This window comes from Mirounga angustirostris, unplaced genomic scaffold (assembly GCF_029215605.1).
Source record: "Mirounga angustirostris isolate CCGP_5_RB_7025 unplaced genomic scaffold, mMirAng1.0.hap1 SCAF_6, whole genome shotgun sequence".
NCBI lineage: Eukaryota > Metazoa > Chordata > Mammalia > Carnivora > Phocidae > Mirounga > Mirounga angustirostris.
In genome coordinates this window covers 52,827,699-52,853,414 of record NW_026991714.1, presented here as the reverse complement: position 1 = coordinate 52,853,414, position 25,716 = coordinate 52,827,699, and the positions used below count along the sequence as shown (strand labels likewise).

The 25,716-nt window shown below is 41.3% G+C and overlaps 1 protein-coding gene, 2 long non-coding RNA genes and 9 other non-coding genes across 19 annotated transcripts in view; 1 reads left to right on the top strand and 11 right to left on the bottom strand.

The window, feature by feature from the left end:
• The window catches only part of DARS2 (aspartyl-tRNA synthetase 2, mitochondrial), a 26,817-nt gene extending 13,385 nt beyond the window's left edge, over window positions 1–13,432 (top strand). For 3 of the 4 annotated variants that reach the window (XM_064594304.1, XM_064594303.1, XM_045877432.3), the window contains 6 exons: window positions 696–758; window positions 6,534–6,686; window positions 9,087–9,305; window positions 9,525–9,635; window positions 11,221–11,296; window positions 12,087–13,432. In XM_064594304.1, coding sequence (XP_064450374.1) covers window positions 696–758; window positions 6,534–6,686; window positions 9,087–9,305; window positions 9,525–9,635; window positions 11,221–11,296; window positions 12,087–12,301 — 837 coding nt within the window. In that variant the 3' untranslated portion in view covers window positions 12,302–13,432. The remainder of the gene's footprint in view (window positions 1–695; window positions 759–6,533; window positions 6,687–9,086; window positions 9,306–9,524; window positions 9,636–11,220; window positions 11,297–12,086) is intronic. The other variant, XM_064594305.1, reaches the window with a different exon arrangement.
• On the bottom strand, window positions 5,813–25,696 carry LOC123846229 (uncharacterized). Of its 5 annotated transcripts, none has more exons than XR_010412336.1 (12): window positions 24,707–24,817; window positions 24,072–24,124; window positions 23,841–23,873; window positions 23,612–23,647; window positions 23,118–23,149; window positions 22,746–22,784; window positions 22,439–22,471; window positions 22,276–22,306; window positions 22,034–22,088; window positions 21,078–21,129; window positions 19,889–20,898; window positions 5,813–5,827 (listed from the first exon to the last, which is right to left on the bottom strand). It is a non-coding gene; the product is annotated as an uncharacterized LOC123846229 (long non-coding RNA). The 5 variants fall into 5 exon arrangements; XR_010412337.1 differs by lacking the exon at window positions 5,813–5,827 and adding an exon at window positions 24,893–24,907 and having other exon boundaries at window positions 20,833–20,898; window positions 24,707–24,755; XR_008506293.2 differs by lacking the exon at window positions 5,813–5,827 and adding an exon at window positions 21,318–21,341 and having other exon boundaries at window positions 20,833–20,898; window positions 24,707–24,766.
• On the bottom strand, window positions 6,764–12,205 carry LOC135364737 (uncharacterized). Its single transcript, XR_010412339.1, has 3 exons — window positions 12,068–12,205; window positions 8,578–8,780; window positions 6,764–7,010 (listed from the first exon to the last, which is right to left on the bottom strand). It is a non-coding gene; the product is annotated as an uncharacterized LOC135364737 (long non-coding RNA).
• Window positions 20,965–21,041, bottom strand: LOC123847245 (small nucleolar RNA SNORD81). The gene has a single exon (XR_006791487.1). It is a non-coding gene; the product is annotated as a small nucleolar RNA SNORD81 (small nucleolar RNA).
• On the bottom strand, window positions 21,203–21,279 carry LOC123847249 (small nucleolar RNA SNORD47). The gene has a single exon (XR_006791491.1). It is a non-coding gene; the product is annotated as a small nucleolar RNA SNORD47 (small nucleolar RNA).
• LOC123847252 (small nucleolar RNA snR60/Z15/Z230/Z193/J17) lies at window positions 21,910–21,989 on the bottom strand. The gene has a single exon (XR_006791494.1). It is a non-coding gene; the product is annotated as a small nucleolar RNA snR60/Z15/Z230/Z193/J17 (small nucleolar RNA).
• LOC123847246 (small nucleolar RNA SNORD79) lies at window positions 22,152–22,236 on the bottom strand. Its single transcript, XR_006791488.1, has one exon. It is a non-coding gene; the product is annotated as a small nucleolar RNA SNORD79 (small nucleolar RNA).
• On the bottom strand, window positions 22,552–22,616 carry LOC123847278 (small nucleolar RNA SNORD78). The gene has a single exon (XR_006791516.1). It is a non-coding gene; the product is annotated as a small nucleolar RNA SNORD78 (small nucleolar RNA).
• LOC123847251 (small nucleolar RNA SNORD44) lies at window positions 22,856–22,916 on the bottom strand. Its single transcript, XR_006791493.1, has one exon. It is a non-coding gene; the product is annotated as a small nucleolar RNA SNORD44 (small nucleolar RNA).
• Window positions 23,227–23,294, bottom strand: LOC123847277 (small nucleolar RNA SNORD77). The gene has a single exon (XR_006791515.1). It is a non-coding gene; the product is annotated as a small nucleolar RNA SNORD77 (small nucleolar RNA).
• Window positions 23,949–24,010, bottom strand: LOC123847281 (small nucleolar RNA SNORD75). Its single transcript, XR_006791519.1, has one exon. It is a non-coding gene; the product is annotated as a small nucleolar RNA SNORD75 (small nucleolar RNA).
• Window positions 24,415–24,494, bottom strand: LOC123847250 (small nucleolar RNA SNORD74). The gene has a single exon (XR_006791492.1). It is a non-coding gene; the product is annotated as a small nucleolar RNA SNORD74 (small nucleolar RNA).
• Window positions 25,697–25,716: the final 20 nt, after the last annotated feature.

The following is a 25,716-nucleotide window of genomic DNA, read 5'->3' as shown; positions in this document are numbered from 1 at the left end:
GCGACTCATTTGAGCATATTAGTGTATTCAAAATGGGAATAAGAATTCATTCTCATTACTTTTTATTCACTTCACATGTTTAGTGGAAAGTAATCCGTGTCCGTACTCTAGTCCAGACATAATGAATGCGTGCAGGTAAGCTCAGTGTCACATATACTGCTTGGTATTTTCGCCTCAATTTGAGTATGTCCAGTCTTCCCCGAGCAGATTATAAGAAGTGAAGGATTGTGAACCGTGTCTCCACTTTTTTGTATCTCCCATACCTAGTCTAGTGCCCCGAGAATATTAGTTATGATGATAGTCCTCATGTCTCACTTACAAAAGCATTGAGATAATTTAGAAAGAGTAAGATACAAAGAATTTTAAGCACCTGAAATAAGCAAATTCTGAGTCCTCTTTCTGATCTGAAAGTTATTTTTTCTTACACAGTTCAGTTGTAAAGATTTGAACATGTACCCCACGTATTCCATATGCAGGCTGTTCTGTGGAATACATTCATAGCCGTTTCCAATGAGACTTGTGTAATTAAGGGGGGAGGGTAATAAGCTCTGTGACAAGCTCTAAAGTGTTGTCATTTGGAAGCAGAAATTAAATTTTACATTGAATCCTCTTGTGATGGAAGGACACAAAATGTATTTGTATCCTATTTGATACCATAGACATGTTTATGAAGCTGAGTTTACTTTTCTTTTCAGAAATACTTAAAAAGGAAGGACATTGAATCCATTAGAAAATTTGCAGCTGACCATTTTAATCAGGTAAGGAGTTAATTACAATAGGTTTTTTTTTTCCTTTTAGGGATTCCATATTTTTAGTAAGTGTTTGAGCTCTTTATACAATCACTAGTTTTGAGGTCTTGTTATTTCAGACCATTTTTCTACTTTTCTTCTTTTTAAAGTTCATCTAATCCCAGGGCATGACTCTAGGACTTTGACTTAGACAGTTGAATTCACCATTAATCAGAATGTGGAAGTTCAACCATAATTTTTAAAATAAATGTGAAGAGATGCCTGGGTGGCTCAGTTGGTTAAATGGTTAAGCATCTGCCTTCGGCTCACGTCATGATCAAGCCCCATGTCGGGATCCCTGCTCACTGGGAAGTCTGCTTCTCCCTTTGCTCCTCCACCCACTTGTGGCTCTCTCACTCTCTTGCTCTCTCAAATAAATAAAAATCTTTAAAAAATAAATAAAATAGGGGCGCCTGGGTGGCTCAGCCGTTAAGCGTTTGCCTTCGGCTCAGGTCATGATCCCGGGGTCCTGGGATCGAGCCCCGCATTGGGCTCCCTGCTCTGCTGGAAGCCTGCTTCTCCCTCTCCCACTCCCCCTGCTTGTGTTCCGTCTCTCGCTGTGTCTCTCTCTGTCAAATAAATAAATAAAAATCTTAAAAAAAATAAAAATAAAAAATAAAAATAAAAAATAAATAAAATAAATGTGGAGTTTTAATCCAGTTAAGATTAGATTAGAGCCCCATGTGCCCAAGTTTTGAAAGAAAGCCTGTATTCATTGTTCTTCCCATATCCTTTTTAAAATTCTGAATCCACCTTTGACAAACACATTGTGTGTTGTTGGCTTGGTGAATGGAGGAACTGAACTACAAAGGAGCAGGAGTGGGAAACAGGCCTTCTTACCTTGTCACTGGACCTGGAAATTGCCTCAGCCTTCTCGGAATCAGTAACTTTAAAAATAATCATACCCTCTGAGTCATTAATTTTCCGTGACATGCTTTGTAGAAAACATTCTAAATGTGAGGAGAGTATGCTTATTATAGTATCCTTTACAACAGGGATAAGATGAAATTATATGGGAATGATTAAATAAATTAAGGTATAATCAAAGGAATTAATATTAAAGTTCCTTTTTAAAACTTTGTCTCCAAAGAGTTTATAGTATGGGGGACATGTTCATGTTGTAATGATTCGTAAGAAAAGGCAAATACAGAATTCTATGAACACTGATCATAACCAGGTAAAAACACAGTATTTGTGGACTGAAAATGGACCACCTCTGCTGCCACCACAAGCCAAGCCTCATACCTCAGGCTCAAAGAGATTTTTCAACAAGAAAGAAAGAAAGATTAGGATAATGGTTTCCAAATGGGTCAAGGCAAAATGAGAAAAGTCAGAGCAATATAAAAAGCTTTTCATAAAGCTAAATGAATTTAAAGAATTATCCTTTACTTCTTGTTCTTTGTTGTAAAAATGTATGTTCTTTTATGAAAGGATGGTAATAGCAGATAATGTTTTAGGTTTGTTTTATGCCTTTGATAAAATTCAAAAGTGGAAACTCTAGATCTCCCAATTTTGTTTCTTTACTTTCATGTTGCTAGTGTTTGAAGTCTGCATCTAGGATCGACAGGACCAGGAAATAAGCCCAAAGGTTAATAACTTCAGTAGCCTTCAGTTGATGGAACTCTTACTACATGTTCTTCTTTTCCTCATCTCTTTTCCTCTTTTCTTTTTTTACCCTTTCTCATTAACTGGATTTTTATAGAAGAAATGGGCACTACTTCTGTTTTTTCAATTTATTAATATATTTTAACTTGGCTTTATTTTTAATATGTATGTGAATTTTTAGCAATATGCTACATGCGCAGGGTTAAAAACACAAATAGTAAAGGATTACTAATGATAAGCAACAAGTGTGTGTTCCAGCTCACATCACACCAGTCCCACAGCAGCCAGAACGTCTCCGCTCTTAGAAATATATCTACATACTAGTGTTTTTGTTTGTTTGTGTTTGTTTTTACTTATCCATTTTAAATTTTATCTTAACTTCCTGCACGATAGATGAAGCTCCCACACACAGGCCTGCCTTAGTTACTCTGTCCCTTCTGCACAGCTGTCTTTCTGGACCTTTTCTCCATTCCTCTTCTGAGTTGAAACCACTCTTCCTGGATCCCAGATCTTCCTCTGTCTTATTTGTGTTGGAGTATATCCTCAAGTAACTTCCTAAGAAAGCGTGCAAGAGATACACTTGCTTTGTCTAAAAATGTCTTTATGTTCAAAACCTCACACTTGATTACTCATTTAGCTTAGTATAAAATTCAGAATTGGCAGTCCTATCCCTTTAGAACAGTGCTGTCTGGGGCACCTGGATGGCTCACTTGGTTGAACCTCCGACTCTTGATTCGGCTCAGGTCATGATCTCATGGGTCATGGAATCGAGCCCCGCATCAGCCTTCCCACTTATGCGGAGTCAGCCTGAAGATTCTCTCCCTCTGCCCCTCCCCCCACTTGCCCTCTTGCGCAAGCTCACTCTCTCTCTAAAATAAATAAATAAATCTTTAAAGAAAGGAAGGGAGAGAGAGAGGAAGGAAGGAAAGAAAGGAAAGAGAGAAAAGAAAGAAAGGAAAGAAAGAAAAGGGAGGGAGGGAGGAAGGGAAGGAAGGAAGGAAGGAAGGAAGGAAAATAGAGAAAGAACAGTGCTGTCCAAGAGAACTTTCTGTGATGGTGGGAATGTTTTGCATCTACATCGTCCAGTATGGTAACCACTAGCCGGTGTAGCCATCCAATGCTTGAAATGCGGCTAGTATACCTGAGGAGCTGAATTTTTAATTTTGTTTCACTTCAGTTAATTTAAATAGGTACGTGTGAGTGGTGGCTACTATATTAGACAGCACAGCCTTAACTTGTTGAAGGCATTGTTTTTTTCCGTGGTACCTGCTGTTACTGCTGAGAAGCCTGATGCTGATACAAATTTATTCCTTTACAGCAAACCTGATTGTTTTCCTTTGGAAGCATTCAGCCTCCTGATTCTTGATGTTCCAAAATTTCAGTTTATGTACCTTTGGGTTGTTTTACATTCGTGTGTTGTACACTAGAAGGGCCCTTTCAATATGATGGCTCATGTCTTTCATCTGTGGAAAGTTGTTCTATTACTAATTGTTTTTACTTCATCATTTTCTCTAGTCTCTTTTTTTGGAATTTCTTTTAGTCCTATTCGGACCTCCTATTGTAACTTAACTTGTCTCTTTTTTTCCCCCATGTTCTTTCCCACCATTTTCTTCGTCCTTTTTTTTTTTTTTTTTTTTAAGATTTTTTTATTTATTCATTTAACAGAGATAGAGAGCGCAAGTAGGCAGAGTGGCAGGCAGAGGTAGAGGGAGAAGCAGGCTCCACCGAGCAGGGAGCCCGATGCGGGACTCGATCCCAGGACCCTAGGATCATGACCTGAGCCGAAGGCAGTCGCCCAACTAACTGAGCCACCCAGGCACCCCTTCTTCATCCTTTTTATTCTTACTAAGAGATTTCTTCAACTCTTCTGTTGAATTCTTTTTAGCAGTCATGTTTATGTCCCAATAGCTGTTTTTTGGTTTTTTCCATCATATATTATTCTCATTTTATTGATAAAATATATTTTTGAGGGCCTTTGATGATTCAGTCCTCCTTTGGTCCCTAAACTACCTCCTTTGGTCCCTAAACTACCTAAACTACGTCCTTTGGGTCCTTTTTTTTTTTTTTTTTTTAAATACTGCAGAATTTCGTTGATGAATGGTGACTGTTGGTTGTATATATTTAGAAGGAGGCATTTTTTTTAAGTTTTTATTTAAATTCCAGTTAGTTAACATACAATTTAATATTAGTTTCAGGTTTACAATTTAGTGAGTCAGCACTTCCTTACAATGCCCGGTACTCTTCATCCCCATCACCTGTTTCACCTGTCCTCCACCCACCTCCCAGAACGAAGTATCTAAAAAGCTGATTGGGGGTGGAGCCTGACTGGTTCACTTGGTAGAGCATGTGACCCTTTTTTTTTTTTTTTAATTTTATTATGTTATGTTAGTCACCATACAATACGTCATTGGTTTTTGATGTGGTGGTCCACGATCCATTGTTTTCATATAACACCCAGTGCTCCATGCAGTACATGCCCTCCTTAATACCCATCACCGGGCTAACCAATCCTCCCTCCCCCCTCCCCTCTAAAACCCTGTTTGTTTCTCAGAGTCCATAGTCTCTCATGGTTCATCTCTCCCTCCAATTCCCCCCTGCCATTTTTCGCTTCCTTCTCCTAATGTCCTCCATGCTATTCCTTATGTTCCACAAATAAGTGAAACCATACGATAATTGACTTTCTCTGCTTGACTTATTTCACTTAGCATAATCTCCTCCAGTCCCATCCATGTTGATGTAAAAGTTGGATATTCATCCTTTCTGATGGCTGAGTAATATTCCATTGTATATATGGACCACATCTTCTTTATCCATTCATCTGTTGAAGGGCATCTCGGCTCTTTCCACAGTTTGGCTATTGCGGACATTGCTGCTATGAACATTGGGGTGCATATGGCCCTTCTTTTCACTACATCTGTGTCTTTGGGGTAAATACCCAGTAGTGCAATTGCTGGGTCATAGGGTAGCTCTATTTTTAAATTTTTGAGGCACCTCCACACTGTTTTCCAAAGTGGCTGTACCAACTTGCATTCCCACCAACAGTGTAAGAGGGTTCCCCTTTCTCCACAACCTCTCCAACATTTGTTGTTTCTTTCCCTGTCCATTTTTGCCATTCTAACTGGTGTAAGGTGGTATCTCAATGTGGTTTTGATTTGGATTTCCCTGATAGCTAATGATGATGAACATTTTTTCATGTGTCTGTTAGCCATTTGTATGTCTTCTTCAGAGAAGTGTCTTTTCATATCTTCTGCCCACTTTTTGACTTGATTATTTGTTTTTTGGGTGTTGAGTTTGAGAAGTTCTTTATAGATCTTGGATACCAGTCCTTTATCTCAATGTGAGACAGGAATCCATCAAAATCCTAGAGGAGAACATAGGTGGTAACCTCTTTGACATCGCCCACAGCAACTTCTTTCAAGATACATCTCCAAAAGCTAGTGAAACAAAAGCAAAAATGAACTTTTGGGACTTCATCAAGATAAAAAGCTTCTGCACAGCAAAGGAAACAGTCAACAAAACAAAGAGGCAACCCACAGAATGGGGGAGCATGCGACTCTTGATCTCTCTTGATCTCTCTTGATCTCTCTTGATCTCAGGGGTCCTGAGTTCAACCCCCACACTGGGTGTAGAGCTTAGTTAAAGAAAAAAAACATTTTTTTAAGCTGGTTGGGAACACAGGGTGCTTGCAGGGGCTTTGTGAATGGGTAGGTTCAGTTTAGGGGGAGCAGCAGAGCCATTGGCCATTACCCTGTGAAACCAAAGCTTCTTAAGAGTCCTGAGCCTACTCTCGAGGCTTCTGCAGGGTAAAATCAGTTCCTTCTGTGGTGAGACTACTCCATTTTTCTCCAGGCCAGAACTTCCTGCATCTTGCTGCTATAATCGTTCTATTCCATTCATTTGCAGCCTGCCACAAATTTGCAGAAACCTCTTTGCTGGTGTCTCCCACCTTTTATTCCCTTTTGTTTTTGATTATGGTGAGATTACTTTTGTAATTCCTCTAGTATCATTTTGAAGGGGTCGAGGGAGGGAATGAAGATCATCCCGTGTTCTATTGGGAACAAGAAATCTTTCTACGACAAGAAAAATAAATCACCCCCACTTTTTAAGAAAATGTGACTAAAGTCTTTTTCTTTATCACAGGAAGTCTTACCTGTATTCCCGAAAGCCGATAGAAACTGGAATACTCCAGTTGCTCAGTCCATACTGGAGGAGCAAAGATCAGGACTAATCAGACTCATGGAAATCCAAGAGGCTGATGTGGTCCTGCTAGCTGCCGGGGAGCACGAGAAAGCAGTAAGAAACACTACCTGTGAACATCTGTGCTGTTGATGCTGCATGGTGCCTCTCTTCTCCTACGTACATAGTACATATTTAAAACTGACTTAATTTCATAAAATGTTGGGGCTGCTCTACATGAGTTTGCTATTAATAAATACCTTTCAGCACTTACAAACAATGCACTGTATCAGAACTAGAGTTTTCTTCATCAGTTCCCAGCCTCCATCAGCACTGCTCACACAGTGATAATTGTGAGGATTGGCATTGTTCACACAGATTAGATCTGGCTCTGATTAGGAAAGTCACTCAGGTAAAGGTCCATTGGTATTTCTTGTAGGGCTGTGAAAAAATATTTTCATTTTCCAGGTTTTGCAGATTAGGATATTTTGGTAATCCCAAACTTTTGTAGATAATGCATTCCTAAAACTGTGGAGGGAGAGATCAGACTGTTGGAAGGCTACTGGGCTGGCAGACATCTCTGGCCCTCCTTGGTCAAGGCAGGACCCTTCCTCCTCAGGAGCAGCAGCTGGGAGGTGATGAGCTCCACTATGCCTGGTGATCTGTGGAGTGGACTTAGCCATAAAGATCATTGTAAAATGTACAGAAGTATGGAATATAAGTCAAACATGAATATTGAAAATATATTGGAAAGGTCAAGTGTGATATAAATTCATTCTCGCACTAAAGTATAATATGATTTCTGTATAGCAGTGGTATCTGACTTTATCAAGTCCATTCTTTTAATTTGTATTTGTTCTGTACATATCATTGTTTGTTCCAGAGGAAAAGCTTCAGAGGTCAGTTTCAGTGCTAAATGTAACCCACTACCCGGCACCTGGCTGGCTCAGTCGAAAGAGCATGCAACTCTTGATCTTGGGGTCATGAGTTCGAGCCCTACGTTGGGTGTAGCGATTACTTTAAATAAGTAAATATATAAATTTTATATAAATTTTAAAAGACTTCTTTTGAATAAATAAATAAATGTAACCCACTGTCTTTCCCTTCTCCTGCAATAGTGGAGTGAAGAAAGCTATTTAATTACAAATTTGTTTTGATACCACAGTCATGTTTATAATGAATTCATTTATCGACATTATTTTTTAATACCAGCCACGAACAGCCCTGATAAATTTGCTGGGGAATGCACCAGTTAATTACAAATTTTACTGTCAATGAGTTTCTTACAAAAGAACTTGGGATTTTGTATTATATAAGTATCCTGCTGCAAACTCATTTGGTCATTCCACTCTCAGGAAGGTACTGTTCCAATTCCTACTGGGACTCCTTGAAACAACTAGAAACCAGACTTAGGAGGAATAGCATTAGATTCTGAATATGTCACAGTGCAAGTACCCTGGGTGCATATTTAATGTAAGCTAGAATAGGCCATAAAGTGACACCCTATGCATGTTTCCAGGCATGGTTTCCCTTCTCAGGGAAGCTCTGCATATCATAGTTAGCACTTAGTGAGCGCTTCTGTTTGCTCAGCACTGTTCTGTGTACTTTGTGTATATTAACTCATTTAACCCTCATGACAACCTTATCGGAGAGAAGTTACCATTCTAAGATAAGAAAACGGAGGCATGGGGGCGCCTGGGTGGCTCAGTCGATTAAGCATCTGCCTTCAGCTCAAGTCATGATCTCGGGGTGCTGGGATCGAGCCCCACATTGGACACCTTGCTCAGCGGGAAGCCTGCTTCTCCCCCTTCCTCTGCCCCTTTCCCCCACTCCCCACTTGTGCTCTCTGCTCTCTTTCTCAAATAAATAAATAAAATATTTTACAAAAAAGGAGAACTGAGGCATGGAGATGAGAAATTTGCTCACACGCAGCTAGGCAGTAGGGGAGCCAGGGTTCTAATCTATGAAGTCTGGTTTCAAAACTCACACTCTCAAACAGACCTCTTACCCGTACTGCCCCTCTAATCATAGCCAACTTTTACGGGCCATCAGCTGTGGGCCAGGCACTGCTCAGAGCCTCACCACACCCTGCAGGAGCAGTCAGGAAAATATTCACAGAATAGCCGCCATGGATATGGCACCTCACATGCCGAGTCTCACTTGATGTTCACAACAGCTTTTTGGAGTAGATTGGTTGATCTCCATTGTCCCCTAGGAAAAGGTGCAGAGAAGTGAGTCAGTAGCCAAACTGAGATACACCCAGGTCAGTCAGGCTCGGGTGTCTGTGCCCTCAGTCACCGTGTCATCAAATCCTCACCCGATCTGCCTGCCGAGTGTGACCATCCTTCTCAACCATGTTTCAATCCGATCATCCAATCGGATGAGGCTCAGAGTGTCTCATCTATTAATTGTCTAATCCCTTCTCAGAGGATGGCCTGGCTGTAGAGTCCAGCTTGTGTCATTTGCTGCCTACTCTGTCACAGTGGTTAAGTCAACATTTGTATCTTCTCTTTGCAGTGCTCTGTGCTGGGAAAATTACGACTGGAATGTGCCGACCTTCTAGAAGCAAGAGGATTGGTGCTCCGTGACCCAGCTCTGTTCTCTTTCCTTTGGGTTGTGGATTTCCCACTCTTCCTTCCCAAGGAGGAAAATCCCGGAGAGCTGGAGTCAGCCCACCACCCATTCACTGCTCCCCACCCCAGTGACCTCCAGCTCCTATACACTGAACCCAAGAAGGTACCGTATCTGTACTTCCAAATAAAAGGGAAATGTGGAAACACAGGCAAAGATGTTTCGATTTCACAGTCTGACCCAGTTCTGGAAGCCTCAGAAGAGATGGTCGGGTTTGAGCCCATAGTGAATACATTGTCTCTAAGTAACTTCGCTGTCTTCAACCTGTAGAAGAACAGAAAACTAGAAATTTTCTCTAACGTAAAGGCTCTGGGAATCTTCTAGGTCCGTAGCCAACACTATGACTTGGTTTTAAATGGCAGTGAGATAGGCGGTGGTTCTATCCGAATTCATGATGCAGAGCTCCAGCGTTACATTCTGGCAACATTACTGAAGGTAACATCATCTTCTAACCTGTTGTGTTTTTTTTTTAACCAGAATATTTGTTGTTTTAGCCAGCATTGATGATATAGTGGTAAGCATAGCTGCCTTCCAGAATGTATGTGGGGTTTTTTTTTTTTTAATTGGTATGAATGAAGGATTCACTAGATACAGAACAGTGTTGGCTTGTCTCTGTACCTTTAGTGTAAGACTTTGAAAAGTAATAAGAGCCGTTCATTAGTACTGATCATATGTGCCAGGCACTAAGTACTTTATATGCACAGACACATTTAATCCTCACAATTACTTTTTGAGATAAATACCCCTGTTCTGCCCATTTTAAAGATGAATGACTGATGCAGATTAATTAATCTGCCCAGAGTTACACAGCACAGAAGTAAACTGAGCCACTGTTGGAATCCAGGCAGGGTGGCACTTTGAACCCAAGCTCCTAAGCTCTGAACCACCACACTGCACAAAAAAATGATGCGGTCAGAAATGCATGGAAATGTTGATAATGCTAGAGAAAGAGCCTGGCTTGAAAGAATTTTGTATCATTTAATACGGGCAGGGAGGTATTTTAGTGATAGAAAGTGGCATAATCAGGATTTTTAAAAGAAGAGTCTCTACAGATGCAGGCCTAAAAACCTGCAGTTTCTTGATGATTCCATAGAAGGCCAGGATAGATTTCAGGAAAGCAAATGTCTCAGAGTCTGATCCCAAGAGATCATTTTGTGGGATTAACTAACAGGGGTGAAGTAGGATGGAAGAATTTTATTTGAAGACAGGATTGGAGAACTCAAAACCCTAGACTCCCCGTTAGCCTTGCAGACATTGTGACCTCCCTTAATGTTTCTCCTCCCAACTCAAGGCATCCAGTCATCAGTTTCCCAGCCGAATTTCTTCCTTCCTTTCATTGTTAAGCTTCTTAAATGAGTCAGTGAGAATTCATTGCTTCTGCTTCTTCCCTGCCCCCATTGGTTCTCAGCCCTGCTGCACATTGGAACAGAATCAAGTGGAAAGTGTTAAAAACAAAAAAAATCACCCCACTACTCCACACCAGATCAATTAAATAAAAGGCTCTGTGTGAGGCTTTAGCATTCCTTCCTTAAAAGCTCCCCACTTGTTTTGGATCTGTAGCCTGGTGAGAGAACCACTGTCAGATACACTTTCAACATTTCTACACACATTGCCCCACATAAGTTAACTTGCATAGCCACCAGATCCAGTGGCCTGTTCTTGGCCCCTAAGCTGTCCCACCTACCAGCAGCGTTTGACACTGTTCCTCTCTTAATAATGTTCTCTTCCCTTGGCCCTGTGATAGGACAGTTCCCTGCTCTTCATCCCACCTTTCAGAGCCCACATCTTCATGTTCTTGATTGGCGTTACCCTCTTCCCATTCCCAGTATAATACTGGCTGCATTTACTGAGTGCCAGGACTTTCTCTGCATGTTTTAATATCTGTGACTAGTCCTACTCTCTTGCTAAACTGTAAACTTCTTAAGGTATTTTTTTAACTCACCTGTTTTTTTCCTTTATCGCCTAAGCTTACTGTGGACCCTCAGCGTGTATTCAAATTGAATTCTGTTTTGAATTTCAGGAAGATGTGAAATTGCTGTCCCATTTGCTCCAGGCCTTAGGTTTTGGGGCACCCCCTCATGGAGGAATTGCCTTAGGTAAACAACTATCCTTTGACAAGCTAAATTTCATTCCATAACCATCCGTATGTCTCAGATTTGGGCTCAGTTTCCAGGCAGGGGCAGAGGAGGAGCGGGTGGGGGTAAAAAGAATAGGGTGTGAGCCCAAGAATTCTGTAAGAATTTAAGTTCGTATTTTCATTTCGTTGATATATGTTTAAAATGTACTTTACCAGTTAAAGGTAAAACTTGACTGATAATTTGCATTTGAAAGATTTCTTAATAGAATAAAACTTCAGTCTTAAGTCAGTATTGCTCAAATCCCTGGGGGCTCACGGACACATTCATAGGTATCTGAGAGACACTGCTCCATAGTATTCAGCTTGTGTGAAAGTAGGAATATGCCGGTGCCCTTCCGCCATGGTTGCTCACCTTGCTTGTTTTATCAAGCAAGGAGGAGTGTGAGAAATTCTCGGAAGCTCACCTAGATTGTAGGCCCTCGACAGCAAGGACGTCCATCTGTGTTCTTGGGAGTGCCCTGCACAGCACCTGATTTTTGTCAACCTTTAGAAAACCCTTGCTAAGGACTCATTAATTGCTGTGCCTTAATTTGAGCATGTGAATATTCATCCTCAGCATTTTTCTAGAATAAAACAGAAAAGAACCTTTCAAACAAACATAAGTTCCCTAAAAAAGGCAGGGAACTCTGCTTGGCTGCAACTTGTTAAAGATTCTTACTTAGAAGTTCTCTACAACCTTTGTGGAAAATCTTAGTCACTCCCAGCCTTAGATTACATTCTCATCTGTTACCTTTGTATTTTATTTCCAGGGTTAGACAGACTGATATGCCTTGTCACTGGAGCACCAAGCATCAGAGATGTCATAGCCTTCCCCAAATCCTTCAGGGGGCACGACCTCATGAGCAGTGCCCCAGATTCTCTCCCTCCTGAGGAACTGAAGCCCTATCATATCCAGGTCTCCTGGCCAGCAGACTCAGAAGCAGAAAAGAGCTCGTTGAATCAGCCATACCATCCAGAAAATTGAGCTTTTGAGTTTTGTCTGCTTTGCTTCCCCAAGGCTGAAATCAGATGCGGAGTTCTGCCACAGGTCTAATAAGCAGGTCTTTAGGTGGAAGGAATCCAGACAACATTCTTCACCACAACAAAGAAACAGAAGGTATCCAATTTTGACTTGATAACAGGCATTACTAGGATTTTTTGTTTGGGATTTTTTTGGCAGTTTCTGTTACCTGGAGAGGTGTGAAAATGGCGCTTTGTCTGAGTAATATAATAGCTTAATGTTTTCTCATCATGTTTTTCATACCTGGATAGTAGATCGTTCACTTGAGACAGAGGTAATCAGACCATGTGAAATGTGGGGAAATGCTTGCCCCTTTAGACTAGTCAGTTGATGGGGGGTTAGTTCAACCAGCATCATCAAGAGAGTCCTGTAAATTAAGCTAAATAGTGACATCTCAACTATCAGTATAATACGAGAAGCATCATGATATAATGCAAAAAAAAAAAAAAATCACCAAAATCAAAGTCACAAAATCTTAGTGTTTCACCTTGAGCAAGTTACATAAGCCTCCTTTCCTGCCTATATGAAATGGGAACACTGCTTGCCCAGAACCAGAGGAAATGATGTATGTGGAAGGGATAGTGAGTGAAAATGCTTTGAAAAACTGTAAAGCATTACACAAATGTAAGATAATGGTATTATTTATCTGTAAACAGATATAGGTATACCTATGTATCTTATAGTCTTAAGATTAAATAAAATTGATATCTATAGTATAAGAAAAACAGTAATTAATCAGTATTCTATTTATGATTCTATTTTTAAAAATAATTATTGGGGTGCTTCGCCGGCTCAGTGGGTAGAGCATACAGCTCTTGATTTTAGGGTTGTAAGTTCGAGCCCCACATTGGGTCTAGAGATTACTTAAAAATAAAATCTTTAAAGAAATAATAAAATAATAATAATTATTATTAATCCCTGAATAACACTCATGTGGAAGTAATTGAAAATATTGATCTTAGGCCAACCTCAAATATAGAAAAGTGATTGTAATTTTCTTATACATTCTGTGACATAAATAAAAGCTTATAATTAGTTAATAATTATGAAACGGGAACAAGACCTTGATTAATGAAAGTGTTCTTTTCTACTTTATCTTCACTTTTGCCTTGACATTCTTTTGATGTGTAATTTATAAGTACCAAGTATCAGTCCTCAATCCCTGCCTATTTTTCTTGGTGGTCTAAGCAATGCAATCCTATAGTTGTTTCTGTTTGAAAATAAAATCTGCTTCCCTTCCAGTTCTAATCTGTGATACTCAGTAGACCAAGATGAGTATGAACGTTCTTCACTGCTGCAGAAAAGTGGTTTGCCGTTAGGTGGAGCTTCTCTCTAAAGTATGTCCTTGAACCCAATCTCCCCATCTGTGGGTGTACTCTGGAGCAAGAAAATTCTTGCTGGCAGGGCTCTCCTGGTGAGAATGGGTATCCAAGTCTGCCTACCCTTTCTCAGTGGAGAGAATTTTTAGAGCTTCCCTTTAATAGGTGGGGAAATGCAGTTTGTCCATTTATCCCCCGTGGGATAAATGTAATTCACTATTGACTATGTAAAGCCTAATTCCAACTAAAATGTTGTCTTTTATCCTGGAAATGAGAGTTCCAGAAGACACGTAAAATCCAGAGAATATTTTCTAGGCTACAAATACTAAAGACCCCCAGTCCTTAAAAGTCAAACAATCCTGTATTGTTATCTCAAAGACCTAGTCATTTGGGGCCTCACTCGGCTTTAGTCTTGCCTCTTGGGGAAAAAAAACAAAATGCTTATTCTGAAATCCAGGGAAATGTCACTTGTTTTAGATCCCTTACCATATTGAAGTGAGGTGAAATTTTAAATTAAGTCTTTTCTCAAAAATTAAGGAACTACTTAATGATAAAGTTGAAAACAACACAGCCAGGATTTTGAAATGCACAATCTGATTATAAACCGGATGCTAAGTTTATTTCAAATCCTATCTCCCCACTTTCCTAGGGAATTTAGATTTATCCTGTGTTGCAAGTTTTAAAAACAAAGGTAAGCAAGTGCCAGCTATAACATCAATAGTTATTATTAGCTTCAAGAGAGCTCTGTCTTATGAACAATTTCTCCTTGTTGGAAAGAGATTTGTCAGATGATGAGTCTGATGGGATTGCTTTATGCTCTTGGGCTTTGCTTAAATAAAACAATGCATCTATACAGCTGCTCCAGGATTCCCTTCTCTGAAGAACCAGAACTCTGTAACATCACATTCCTTGCTACTGGTTTTTTAAGCATAACCAACCCTAAAAATACTGCCTTAAGGACACCTTTTTTCTTATTTTGAGAAAAGGGAGTTATGTTGTACCATGAGAAATAACCAGGTGCATAGTAAGATGAGACAGCTGTGTAACAGTTGCACATGTAAGTCCTGCAACAGTGTACATCTGAGTCATCTTCTCTATTTAAGACCGTGTACTTGGTAGAAAGAGCTTGTGTGGTTTAGACAAACCTGAATTTAATTCCCTCTTTACCATTCTCTAGTTATGCAACCTTGCCCAGCCATTCAACCTCTCTAGGCTCCTGTTTCTTTTTTTTTTTTTTTTAAAGATTTTATTTATTTATTTGACAGAGAGAGAGGGAACACAAGCAGGGGAAGTGGGAAAGGGAGAAGCAGGCTTCCCGCTGAGCAGGGAGCCCAATAGCGGGGCTCGATCTCAGGACCCTGGGATCATGACCTGAGCCAAAGGCAGACGCTTAACGACTGAGCCACCCAGGCGCCCTCTAGGCTCCTGTTTCTTGCAGTTCTCAAATTTTGGTCTCAGGACCACTTAACTCTTTAAAAATTATTGAGGACCCCAAAGAGCGTCTATAAATACTCTTTTACTATAGTAGGAATTAGATTTCTTAAATATGTATTAATTCATTTTAAAATAATGAACTCCTGACACGTTGACACAAATAGCATGTTTTTATTTTAAAAGTATTATTTTTCAAAACAAAAATTAATGGCGTTTTACATTTCTGCAAATCTTTTTGATGCCTGGCTTAATAGAAGACACTGGATTCTCATTATCTGCTTCTGCATTCAATCTGTTGTCATATGTTGTTTTGGTTGAAATATGTGAAGAAAACCTAGCCTCACGTAAGTGTGAAGTTGAAAAAGGAATATTTTAATAGCCTTCCTGATAATTATAGGTATTCTTCTTTGATACTATACAAGTTCCTTAAAAATTAGTTGCAATGTGGAGTCAGAAATCAGATTGGTAAACTTTTCTAAAGTCCATTGGTTGACCTTGTATTTTGAATACAACTTTTATGCATGCTTTTGTAACACTACACACTGATCATTTGGAAAATATTGGTACACTGAGTTATACAAATCTTCCAAATGTTGACACATTTTGGCCCATAATATCTAAAAAATCACACTGATACCACCATGACCTTTGTCACCAGTCTTTAAGTATGAAGAGGCTGCAAGGACACAGTGACAGATACAAGCTTTCCAAATTCTGTTTTTAATTAGCTTGAATTTCACCATTGCCAACGAAGACCATCAGTTTTTTCCCAAACTTAATCATATTTTGTTTTGGTTTCTTTTTTTTTTTTTTTTTTTAAGATTTATTTATTTTAGAGAGAGAGCATGAGCGGGAGGGGCAGAGGGAAAGAGACTCCCAGGCAGACTCCATGCTGAGCGCGGGGCCTGACAATGGAGCTCTGTCTCACTACCCCAAGATCCTGACCTGAGGCAGAAGTCGGACACTTAACCAACAATACCACCCAGGTGCCCCCAAACTTGATTCGTTTTTTAGAAAATATCTGGCAAATACCCAAATACGAATAATCTCAATTTGTCAGCCTTGTTTTCAAGTAAAAATGATGTTGTATGGAAAAAGCACATAATTCAGCTTGCAGGGGTGCCTGGCTGGCTCAGTCGGTGGAACATGTGACTCTTGATCTCAGGGTTGTAAGTTCGAGCCCCACGTTGGGTGTAGAGATTACTTTAAAAAATAAAAATAAAGGGTGCCTGGGTGGCTCAGTCGGTTAAGCACCTGCCTTCGGCTCAGGTCATGATCCCGGGGTCCTGGGATGGAGTCCTGCATTGGGCTCCCTGATCAGTGGGGAGCCTGCTTCTCCTTCTCCCCTTGGTCCTCCCCCCTGCTTATGCTTTCTCGCTCTCTCCCTGTCAAATAAATAAAATCTTTAAAAAAAAATAAAATAAAAACAAAGATTCAGATGTCTTTTTTTTTTTTTTAATTTTATTTATTTGACAGAGAGACACAGCGAGAGAGGGAACACAAGCAGGGGGAGTGGGAGAGGGAGAAGCAGGCTCCCCAAGGAGCAGGGAGCCCAATGCGGGGCTCAATCCCAGGACCCCGGGATCAGGACGCGAGCCGAAGGCAGACGCTTAATGACTGAGCCACCCAGGCGCCCCTCAGATGTCTTTAAAAAAGCACTGCACCTGATTTTTCTAGAAAAAAATCATACATTGTTATGTGGCAGAAGTGCACGTGTACTTGCTCTTTTGTCAAACAAAATATTTAAATGACATGCACTCAAGGTCAAGATTCAATAACTAAAGTTCCAAAATGATGAACAATATATAAAAATTTATAATCTTTATGCTTCTCAAAAAGTTTTCTGATTCAGGGCGCCTGGGTGGCTCAGTTGGTTAAGCGACTGCCTTCGGCTCAGGTCATGATCCTGGAGTCCCGGGATCGAGTCCCGCATCGGGCTCCCTGCTCGGCAGGGAGCCTGCTTTTCCCTCTGACCCTACCCCCTCTCATGTGCTCTCTCTCTCTCTCTCTCTCATTCTCTCTGGCTCAAATAAATAAAATCTTTAAAAAAATAAAAATTAAAAAATTAAAAAAATAAAAAGTTTTCTGATTCAGAAAATGGCACTTTTATATAAAAGAGGGAACAAAAATATATATAAAGAATATATAGAGATTTTATATATAAAGAGGTATATAAAAATTCAGAAAACTAGATTTTTTCGGGCAGTTTTTAGAATACTCACTATTTCGGGCAATGGGAGTTAAGTAAATGAATCTGTTTTGGCACACACAACTACTGTTCATATAATATCATTGAATATTTAAACAGTGTTAGCTTAGGACTTCACTTTAGCAATATGATAGAGTAACTATCCTAGAAAATCTTTCTTGTACAGAACACCTAAAATTCCTAAATAAAATTTCTTTGAATCTTTGTATTTTTTTTTTAAGATTTTCTTTAAAGAGAGAGGGAGAGTGTGAGCGGGGGGCGGGGCAGAGGGAGAGAGAGAATCTCAAGCAGACTCTGCACTGAGCGCAGAGCCGACATGGGGCTCGATCTAATGACCCTGAGGTCATGACCTGAGCTGAGATCAAGAGTTGGACACTTAACCCACTGAACCACCCAGGCGCCCCTCATTGACTCTCTTTAAATGCATAAATGAACTAGTAAGAAAGTAAGGGAGCTCCTTAGAGACCAGAAATGCCCCCGACACTGATGTAATTAGGTGCTTAAGCTGTTGATATCCTGGGGGTACTGCTGATCTGGTGTGACCTAGGACTTTGGTTTTTGCTGGATTATAAGGGGAAGCAGGCAAACAAAGCCTACTGCCTCCTGCATACATGGAGAAGTTAGATAAGAGATCCCCATGTAAAACAAGCTCCTGAAAGGAGACCCCCTTGGTAGAGGGTGATGATAAAGAAACTTGTCTGTGTTTGCATTGGCTCTGGGGATCGGCTCTGAGCATTAACAACCACAAACTGACACTTAACGGAGGTTTGAACACTTTACAAGCTGAGATTCATAGTATTCCTAGGTTGATAAAAGCAAATGCAAAATAAAACAAACCCGGTTCTCAAAGAATTGCTGAAGATAAAGTTCCAAGGCACATAATCTCATGATTTTTTTTTTAATGACAAAACACCCAAGGAAACAAGCTACTAATGAGACATTATCAGCAAACAGAATCAGATTTGCAAATATTTAATGTATTGGAACTATTGGAACCTAACAAAACATATTTATAGAAATAAAAGAGGGAATTAAATGTGTGCGCGGGGTAGAAGAAATGATAAAAAATAGCTAGGCAAATTTGGAAGGGGAATTGAGAGCATTATATATAGGGGCGCCTGGGTGGCTCAGTTGAGTGTCTGCCTTTGGCTTGGGTCATGATCCCAGGGTCCTGGGATCGAGCTCCACATCAGGCTCCTTGCTCAGTGGGGAGTCTGCTTCTCCCTCTGCCTGCCACTCCCCCTGCTTGTGCTCTTGCATGCACTCTGACAAAGAAAACCTTTAAAAAATAAAAAGTGCTTCATAGATTTCCTGACATATGTCCCTGATTGTTAAGTGCCACATAAAAGTAGCTTTATTATTACGTAACATTCTTTTTCCCAGACATTCCAGAGTCATCTTGTAAACACATGATAGTCCTCAGTTTTATGGTCAGAACAAGAACGTGAGTCTGGAGAAACTTGTCTCAAAGGTCTTGTCAGCTCTACCTTCAAAATATATCTAGCATCTGATACTTTTTCTTACCTCCAGCCACCACCCTGGTTCAGGTGACCATCTTCCACAGCAAAAGCTTCCTAACAATCTTGCTTGCATCCTTACCCCTCAGCAGTCTGTCAGGGTCAGGTCACTCCTGGAGTGGTATCGTCACTTCCTTTTATCATCTATCAACATTTCTAAGTGCTCAAAACCCTTCAGTGGTTTCCCATCTCAGAGAAAAGCTAGAGTCCTTACAGTGGCCTCCAAAGCTATTTGTTGGCCTTCTGGTAGGGTAGGGTCAACTAACGGGCTATTTCCATTTTGTTCAATGAAAATAATTTACATGGGCTCTTAGTAATGGGTATCAATTTTCCAGGGGGCCCAATCAAATATTGGAAGTATAAATGTGGGAATCAGTTATTCAAACTGGAGTTACCAATGACTCAACAGTACCCTACACACCCATCCCTCACCTCCCTGTAAGTGGTAGGCAACAAGTTAAAAGGATTACGTGTTCCAAGGATTGCAGGGTACCTTGTAACTTGAGTCCAAGCTCCCACCCAGTGCCAGAGGCTAAAGTCACATTAGGGTTTTCATTTTTTAAAATCAGCCCAGCCCTTTTGGATAACCCTTTGTCCCATAAAACCTCCCGAGTCTTCCCCAATCTAATGTCAAGCAAACTTTACTGATTCTAGGTATACACTGGGACTTTTCAGACCAGATGGCAAGACTTTTAATATTTCTGCCTGTAGTGTTTCGTCTAGTGGTTTTGGCCCTCCCTTTGAGCCCCCTAAGAGATGGGTCCTTCAGTGTACTAATTCTGCCCATTACAATGATACACTGTAGTATAGTCTGACACTGCCATCTGTGTTGTGTGGCCTCTGGCAACTTTATCCTGAGGTTGTGCATCTGTAAAATGGAGGAAATTCCTCACTTGCTGTCATAAGAACTAAAAACATTTAGCATATAGTAGACATTCAAAAACTGGTTCCCTCATTCAGGTTTTTTTTAAAATAAGACACGATTGGTGTTTCTAATATACTAGAGATGTCCCTTTTAATTTATTACCATTAGTCTTCACTTCATGAAGTTTTCAACCAGCCATGAACTCACCTTAATGGCCATCTTCCAAGCCATAGACCACCATGATTGCTGCCTAATTTCATTATTGACCTTTGGGCACCTAGCCACAATTTCTCAGAGACTGAGCTAATCCCATCTGCAATAAATTCGTACTTTACTTTCCTGTACAAGTGTGGTTGTCAGTGTGGCTGGGGTTAAGTTTTCTCATACTCTGAAAGCCATCAAAAGCTCACAATCAGACCCCAGTGTTTATTTCAAGTCACATTGTATCCAGATTTGCAGTATCTTTGGTCTTAAAACTCAAGTAGGTTAAGTCCGAAGATAAATTGCAACCCGAATGTGTCATGTCACCCCCACACTTCAAGTACTAAATGTGCAGATTTGGAATATCTAAGGCTTTTATGTTGCCAGAAGCCAAAGCGGTCTCTTTAGGAATTTAGGGAGTAATTGACTGGCAACCCACTAGTTTACAATTATTCAGTAATGACCAAAATCCCAATTGTCACTTACAAAATTAGCACTACTACTAAATATACCTATTTTCTAAAGGATTGGTATAACCACAGTACTGACTTCAGTCTTAAAATCTATTAGATTTTTAGGCTTGCTTTCAATTTGTATGGGGGGGGAAGATACCGAGTCACTTCTTTTTATCATCTATCAACACTTCTAAGAAACCATGCTTAACAGCAAATATTTTTCTGACAGGGATTTCATTCAGCCCTAGAAAATTTCTGCAAAATATACAGCTAATCCCAGATCATGTCACTAATCTAAGTCAATACAAATACAGTATTTTAAACAAAAGGGCTATAGTATATTCCTCTGCAAATTATTTTCAAGCCCAAGACATCCTATAAAATACACATGAAAAGGTCAACTAATGAAACTAAGGTCACAGGGTCTCAAACCACAAAGATGTCCTACTTCCCTTCCTTCATCTCATTAAACTGAAAGAAGCACTCTTGATCAGATGGTTTATAAAAATTTATTGAAATTGGAAATTTGATCTTCTATCCCATAAGCATCCATTCAGGTGCCTGCAAGGACAAAGAAGCTGTTTTTAGTCACATTTCTGTGTTTCAATTCTAATGGTATTGAGTACATAGAATATCAGATCTTTTATGATCATCAAGTGATCAGTGAGAGAGTTCAAGTTGGAGTGAGATCATCATGTATTCTGGAATAAGACAACAGTACTGATGTCTTTAAGCCTCACCTTTCAACTGGTAAGCTGCTCTCATAACTGGATTGCTGCTCTCATAAACACCCTAAAAGCAACAACTGCAAGTTAATCATGGTAAAAAAAAAAAAAAACCCTTACATGATGGTTGCTAATAAAGTAACCTCAGAATCAAATGGAACGGTTTTAAGAGTGATATCATTCTATTTCATTTGGCAGAATCACTACATCACTGGTTACATTCTAACTTATCATCTAGATCAGAGACCAACTTACCTCTAAATCTTCAGGTTGACAAGTCTGCCTGTTTGAATATGGGAGAAATAAAGCCCTTAAAATTTGTCCTTCATTTTCCCCATTTTTAACTTTCTGAGAAGTAACGTTTAGGGCAGCAAACCTATTCCACACATTATAACAGTTGTGTAGGTGTCATACACTATTATCCAAGCCCATACATCATGTAACACCATGAGTGAATCCTAATGTCAACTCTGGACTTCGGTGATAACGGTCTATTATAGATTCGTGACTGTAGCAAATCTCACTCCATTGTTGAATGTGGATAGTGAGGTGTGTGAAGACAGGATATATACCAAGTCTATGTTCAGTTTTGCTGGGGATACTGAAACTGCTCTGGAAATGGGAGTTTATTAATAAGTAAATACAACTAAATAACTCATTCTGGCATAATCTATTCAGATTTACATGCCATAATTTCCTGGCAAAAATGTATCAGCCTGTATTTCTCAAGTTATGAGTCCTTAGAACTGTCTGTGTATGAGCCACTATAGTATTCAAACCCTGAACATTTTCTGTGGTAGAATGGCTAATTTTCCTTTTCAAGGGTTATGGATAGGATTGCTGCAGCCAGATACATCAGATAGGAGCGAAAGACAATTTTGCTCATCACTGCTAGTCTGCTGAACTATGGTTTCATCATCGTACCGGCTTTAAACCACTTCATATAGAAATCAAACTTGAGATTTCTGTACCTTAGCTTATAACTCCTTGTTCCAGGCTTTGTAAGGTGCCCCCAACTCTTCACACCTGCAGAAATTTGGTCAAATTTAGTAGTAAGTAATAACAAGTAGGTTTCTCAAGTTTTCCTGATACTGTTTCAGTTTTTTAAAAATCTTCACTCTTTTTCAGAGAGATTCCCATCTGTTTTTAATTTCAAAAATCATCACTAACAGCATCTTGCTTAGTAACCAAGTAAAATTAATAGAATACATACCTTTATATGAAAACGTCTTCAAACTCAGTACCTAACAAAAAGATACCGCTTTAGACACACTTCACAACAAGCCAAATCCTCCCCGCAACACCAGAAAGCACTTAACACAGTGTATTTCAGAAACATAGACTTGACTTCAGAAAATGAACTGTTTTTGTCTTACCCCAAGCAAGCCTCCATGATAGTGGCCTATAAGCTAGAAAAGAAACAAGACATTTCATTAAAATGTTAATTATCATTGAATTAATTGGATAGACAATTATCACTGTCACAGGGTTCTTCAGTGTTAAATTTGTCTACATGCTCATTTCAGGTCAGACATTTGATCAACATCATTTCAAAAACCCCGTTCAGAGCATGCTCAACATGCGTTCACTAACCAGCCGTAGAAAACTAGTAACTTGGTAGTTAAGCGTTCTACTTACGCATTCACAGTAAGTTTTGGACCTACTAAAATGTTTAATACTTACCCCAAAAATGGTCCAGACATGTCTAAGACTCAAGTCCACCTAAGAAATAAAGATAGTTAGCAAGACACCAAAGATGAATTTTCTCCCCCACAAATTTAAAAAATGCCTGAAATCAGGTAGAGCTAATTAAGACCTTCATGTTCAGTCAGTATTTGCTTCTCATCATACAGGCTGGTTTTTTACAAATGACAGGGTCCTAACTAATGGTAACAGGACAAGGATCTGGCCGTTGATTTAATGCCTTCAGCAATGCACTCAAGCATTTCATGGGAGGAGTGGTTTCTGTGCATAAGGCAACTCTGAAAAGCCATTAGTGGCATTCTTTGTCATGTCTGCCCAGTTACCAATGTTTTAGTTCAATTAACTACTCACCCCTTCAACTTCCAGCTACTTCTGTTTAGTGCCTACAAAAAAGGAGCGAAATTAAGTTAGTGACATTTTCCTTATGCTATTAGTACCAAACCAGTTTTACTATCAATGCAGATACATCAGACAAATGGTGTCTCTCTTCATGATCCAATCTGCTGAACTATGCAACCATCACAGTATCTGTTTTTCAGGTTCCCCAAGCATTTAACAGAAGATACTGGAGTACAGAAGTTCACATTTGTGTTAAAAAAAAAAAAAAATACTGGGGCGCCTGGGTGGCTCAGTTGGTTAAGCGACTGCCTTCGGCTCATGTCATGATCCTGGAGTCCCGGGATTGAGTCCCGCATCGGGCTCCCTGCTCAGCGGGGGGGCCTGCTTCTCCCTCTGACCCTCTTCCCTCTTGTGCTGTCTCTCATTCTCTCTCAAATAAATAAATAAAATCTTAAAAAAAAAAAAAATACCGAGTAATATGGACTACATAATACAAGGTTTCTCACCTCTTTGCCCACGGCGAGGGTGTGAAACTTTAGGGCCTAGGAAGAAACAGCTTCATGTAAACTTGGTAGCAATCTCTAAATTTTTTACATCACCATTTTATGTGCCTCAGTTAGTGTAACGGTGGTAATAATTCTCGTCATTCTCACAGTCAAGAGTAGCAAATAAAATGTCATCATTGTAGCACTTTCAACCTAACCTCCCCTTTGTGAGAGAATTTCAGTAACTTACCTCGGCAGCCACTTCCACCCCTTTGACACAGAACTAGAAAACAGACAAGGAATATCCAGTGAAACACACCGAGTAGCCACGTAAATTATCAACACTCTTAACTACTTAAGCCTCAGAGTAGGATTTTTCAGAAATCCCTTCTGTCCACTACTCTTAAACCATCACAGGCTTAACACAAAGACCACCTCCAAGCAGATCTGACTCCTACCACTGCATTTACCCGTTTCTTACCTGTCCATCAGAAGCCATCAAAAGCCACACTGCATTCGTGCCCAGCATGATTCCTAAGAGAAAAGACGACGATTTTTAGGATACCGTTTTCCTCTAAATAAGTCTAAGCATGTCGTTTTCCTATCATCTATACCAGGTGGTCTACACCACCCGTGACTTCATGACTATAAAGGGTGCACTTCACAGGTTAGAGAAAGCGCAGTGCACAAAGGCTGGGCACCACTGACGTAAATAACGGTGCGATGCTGGATGCAGCCACTGAGAGAACCACGTGGACGAAGCACCCCAACCGCCGGCCTCCCTGAGCAAGAGGCCACAGGAGGCCCACTCGGGTCATCGGCACGCGCCGCCATCAGAGCCGTTGGCATTCATCAACAGTCTCAGATGTCCCTACCAACGCAAGCTTCATCACAGGCAGGGAACGCGAGCCCAGGGCTTTTTCGCAGTTCAGCCCCCACAACCCAAGTAGTTTAGGCCGCACCCGCACCCTACGCGTAATCATCTACCATCTTCATCTTGTGAACCCTGCAAAGGCTCACGACCAGCCTAGAAATACATGTATAAGGTGACTTTAATTGCCAAGAGTTGGCGGCCTCGAGCCAAGAGGCCACTAAGCAAAAAAATAAAACACTTACATACAGATCGGCGACTCCTAGCCTCAAAAGACCGAGATGGCGGCCAGCGCTAGTATATAAAGATGGGGATTTTATGACGTCATGACGCATCCTCCCCGCCAGCGCAGGCTTCAGCTCCTCCCCCTCTCCTCCCCTCATCTCTTCCTCCTCCTCTAGCCACACCTCCTTCCCTTTGGCCCCGCCCACCTCGTCGTTGTGGGCGGAGACACGACCGCCCGCGTGACTTCAGGGCTCCCGCCCTCCGACCGACTGAGAAGGAAGAGAGGGGAGGGGGCGCGAGGGACGGAAAGCGCTGGGGGAGGGGGAGGGGGGCGGTGTAAGGGTGAGTGATTTCCTTCCGGCACGTCGCCCGCTCCGGGGGAGGGGGTGGGGGGTTTCACTTCCGGGACGGTGTTCCGGCCCATTCCGGCCCATTTCCACCCCCGGAGGTAGGTGCTGCTCCTTGACTGGGCTCGGGCCCCGCACTCCGGTCCAGCTGCCCTGCACCGGGGCCGCCTTGTCCGGGCTCCGCCGCAGCCTGCTCCTGGGGCGCTCAGCCACTCCCCTTCACCCCACCCTCAAGGCACCGGAGACCTTCCACCCCCTTGGCCCCGGGCCGGGCTGAGCTGCCGGACCCGCCCCCTCGCCGGGCCCCTCCCTCAGGACCCCGGGATGGGCGGCCCCCTCCCCCACCGCAGCCCGGACACACCCAGAGACACACACCCACCTCTGGGCAGCTCCCCGCCCGCCTACGCTTACCGCCTGGACAGGGTCCCGGGGCGCCGCCCCCTTCCCGGTCTCTGCCCTCACCTGATGGCTAGCTCCCCAGCCTCACGCCTTGCACCCCTCTCCTCCCCCGCCCCTCGGTGACATTTCGCCCTGCCGCCAGTTCCCCGCTACCCACGCTTCCTAACGCAGACTAAAGCCCCTCAAATACCGAGGTGGCCAACCCCATGGCGTTCCCGATTCTCCCTCTTACAGCTCTCACCCTTCCAGTGCCGACGGTAAAGACCTTACTCCAGGGGCTTCCT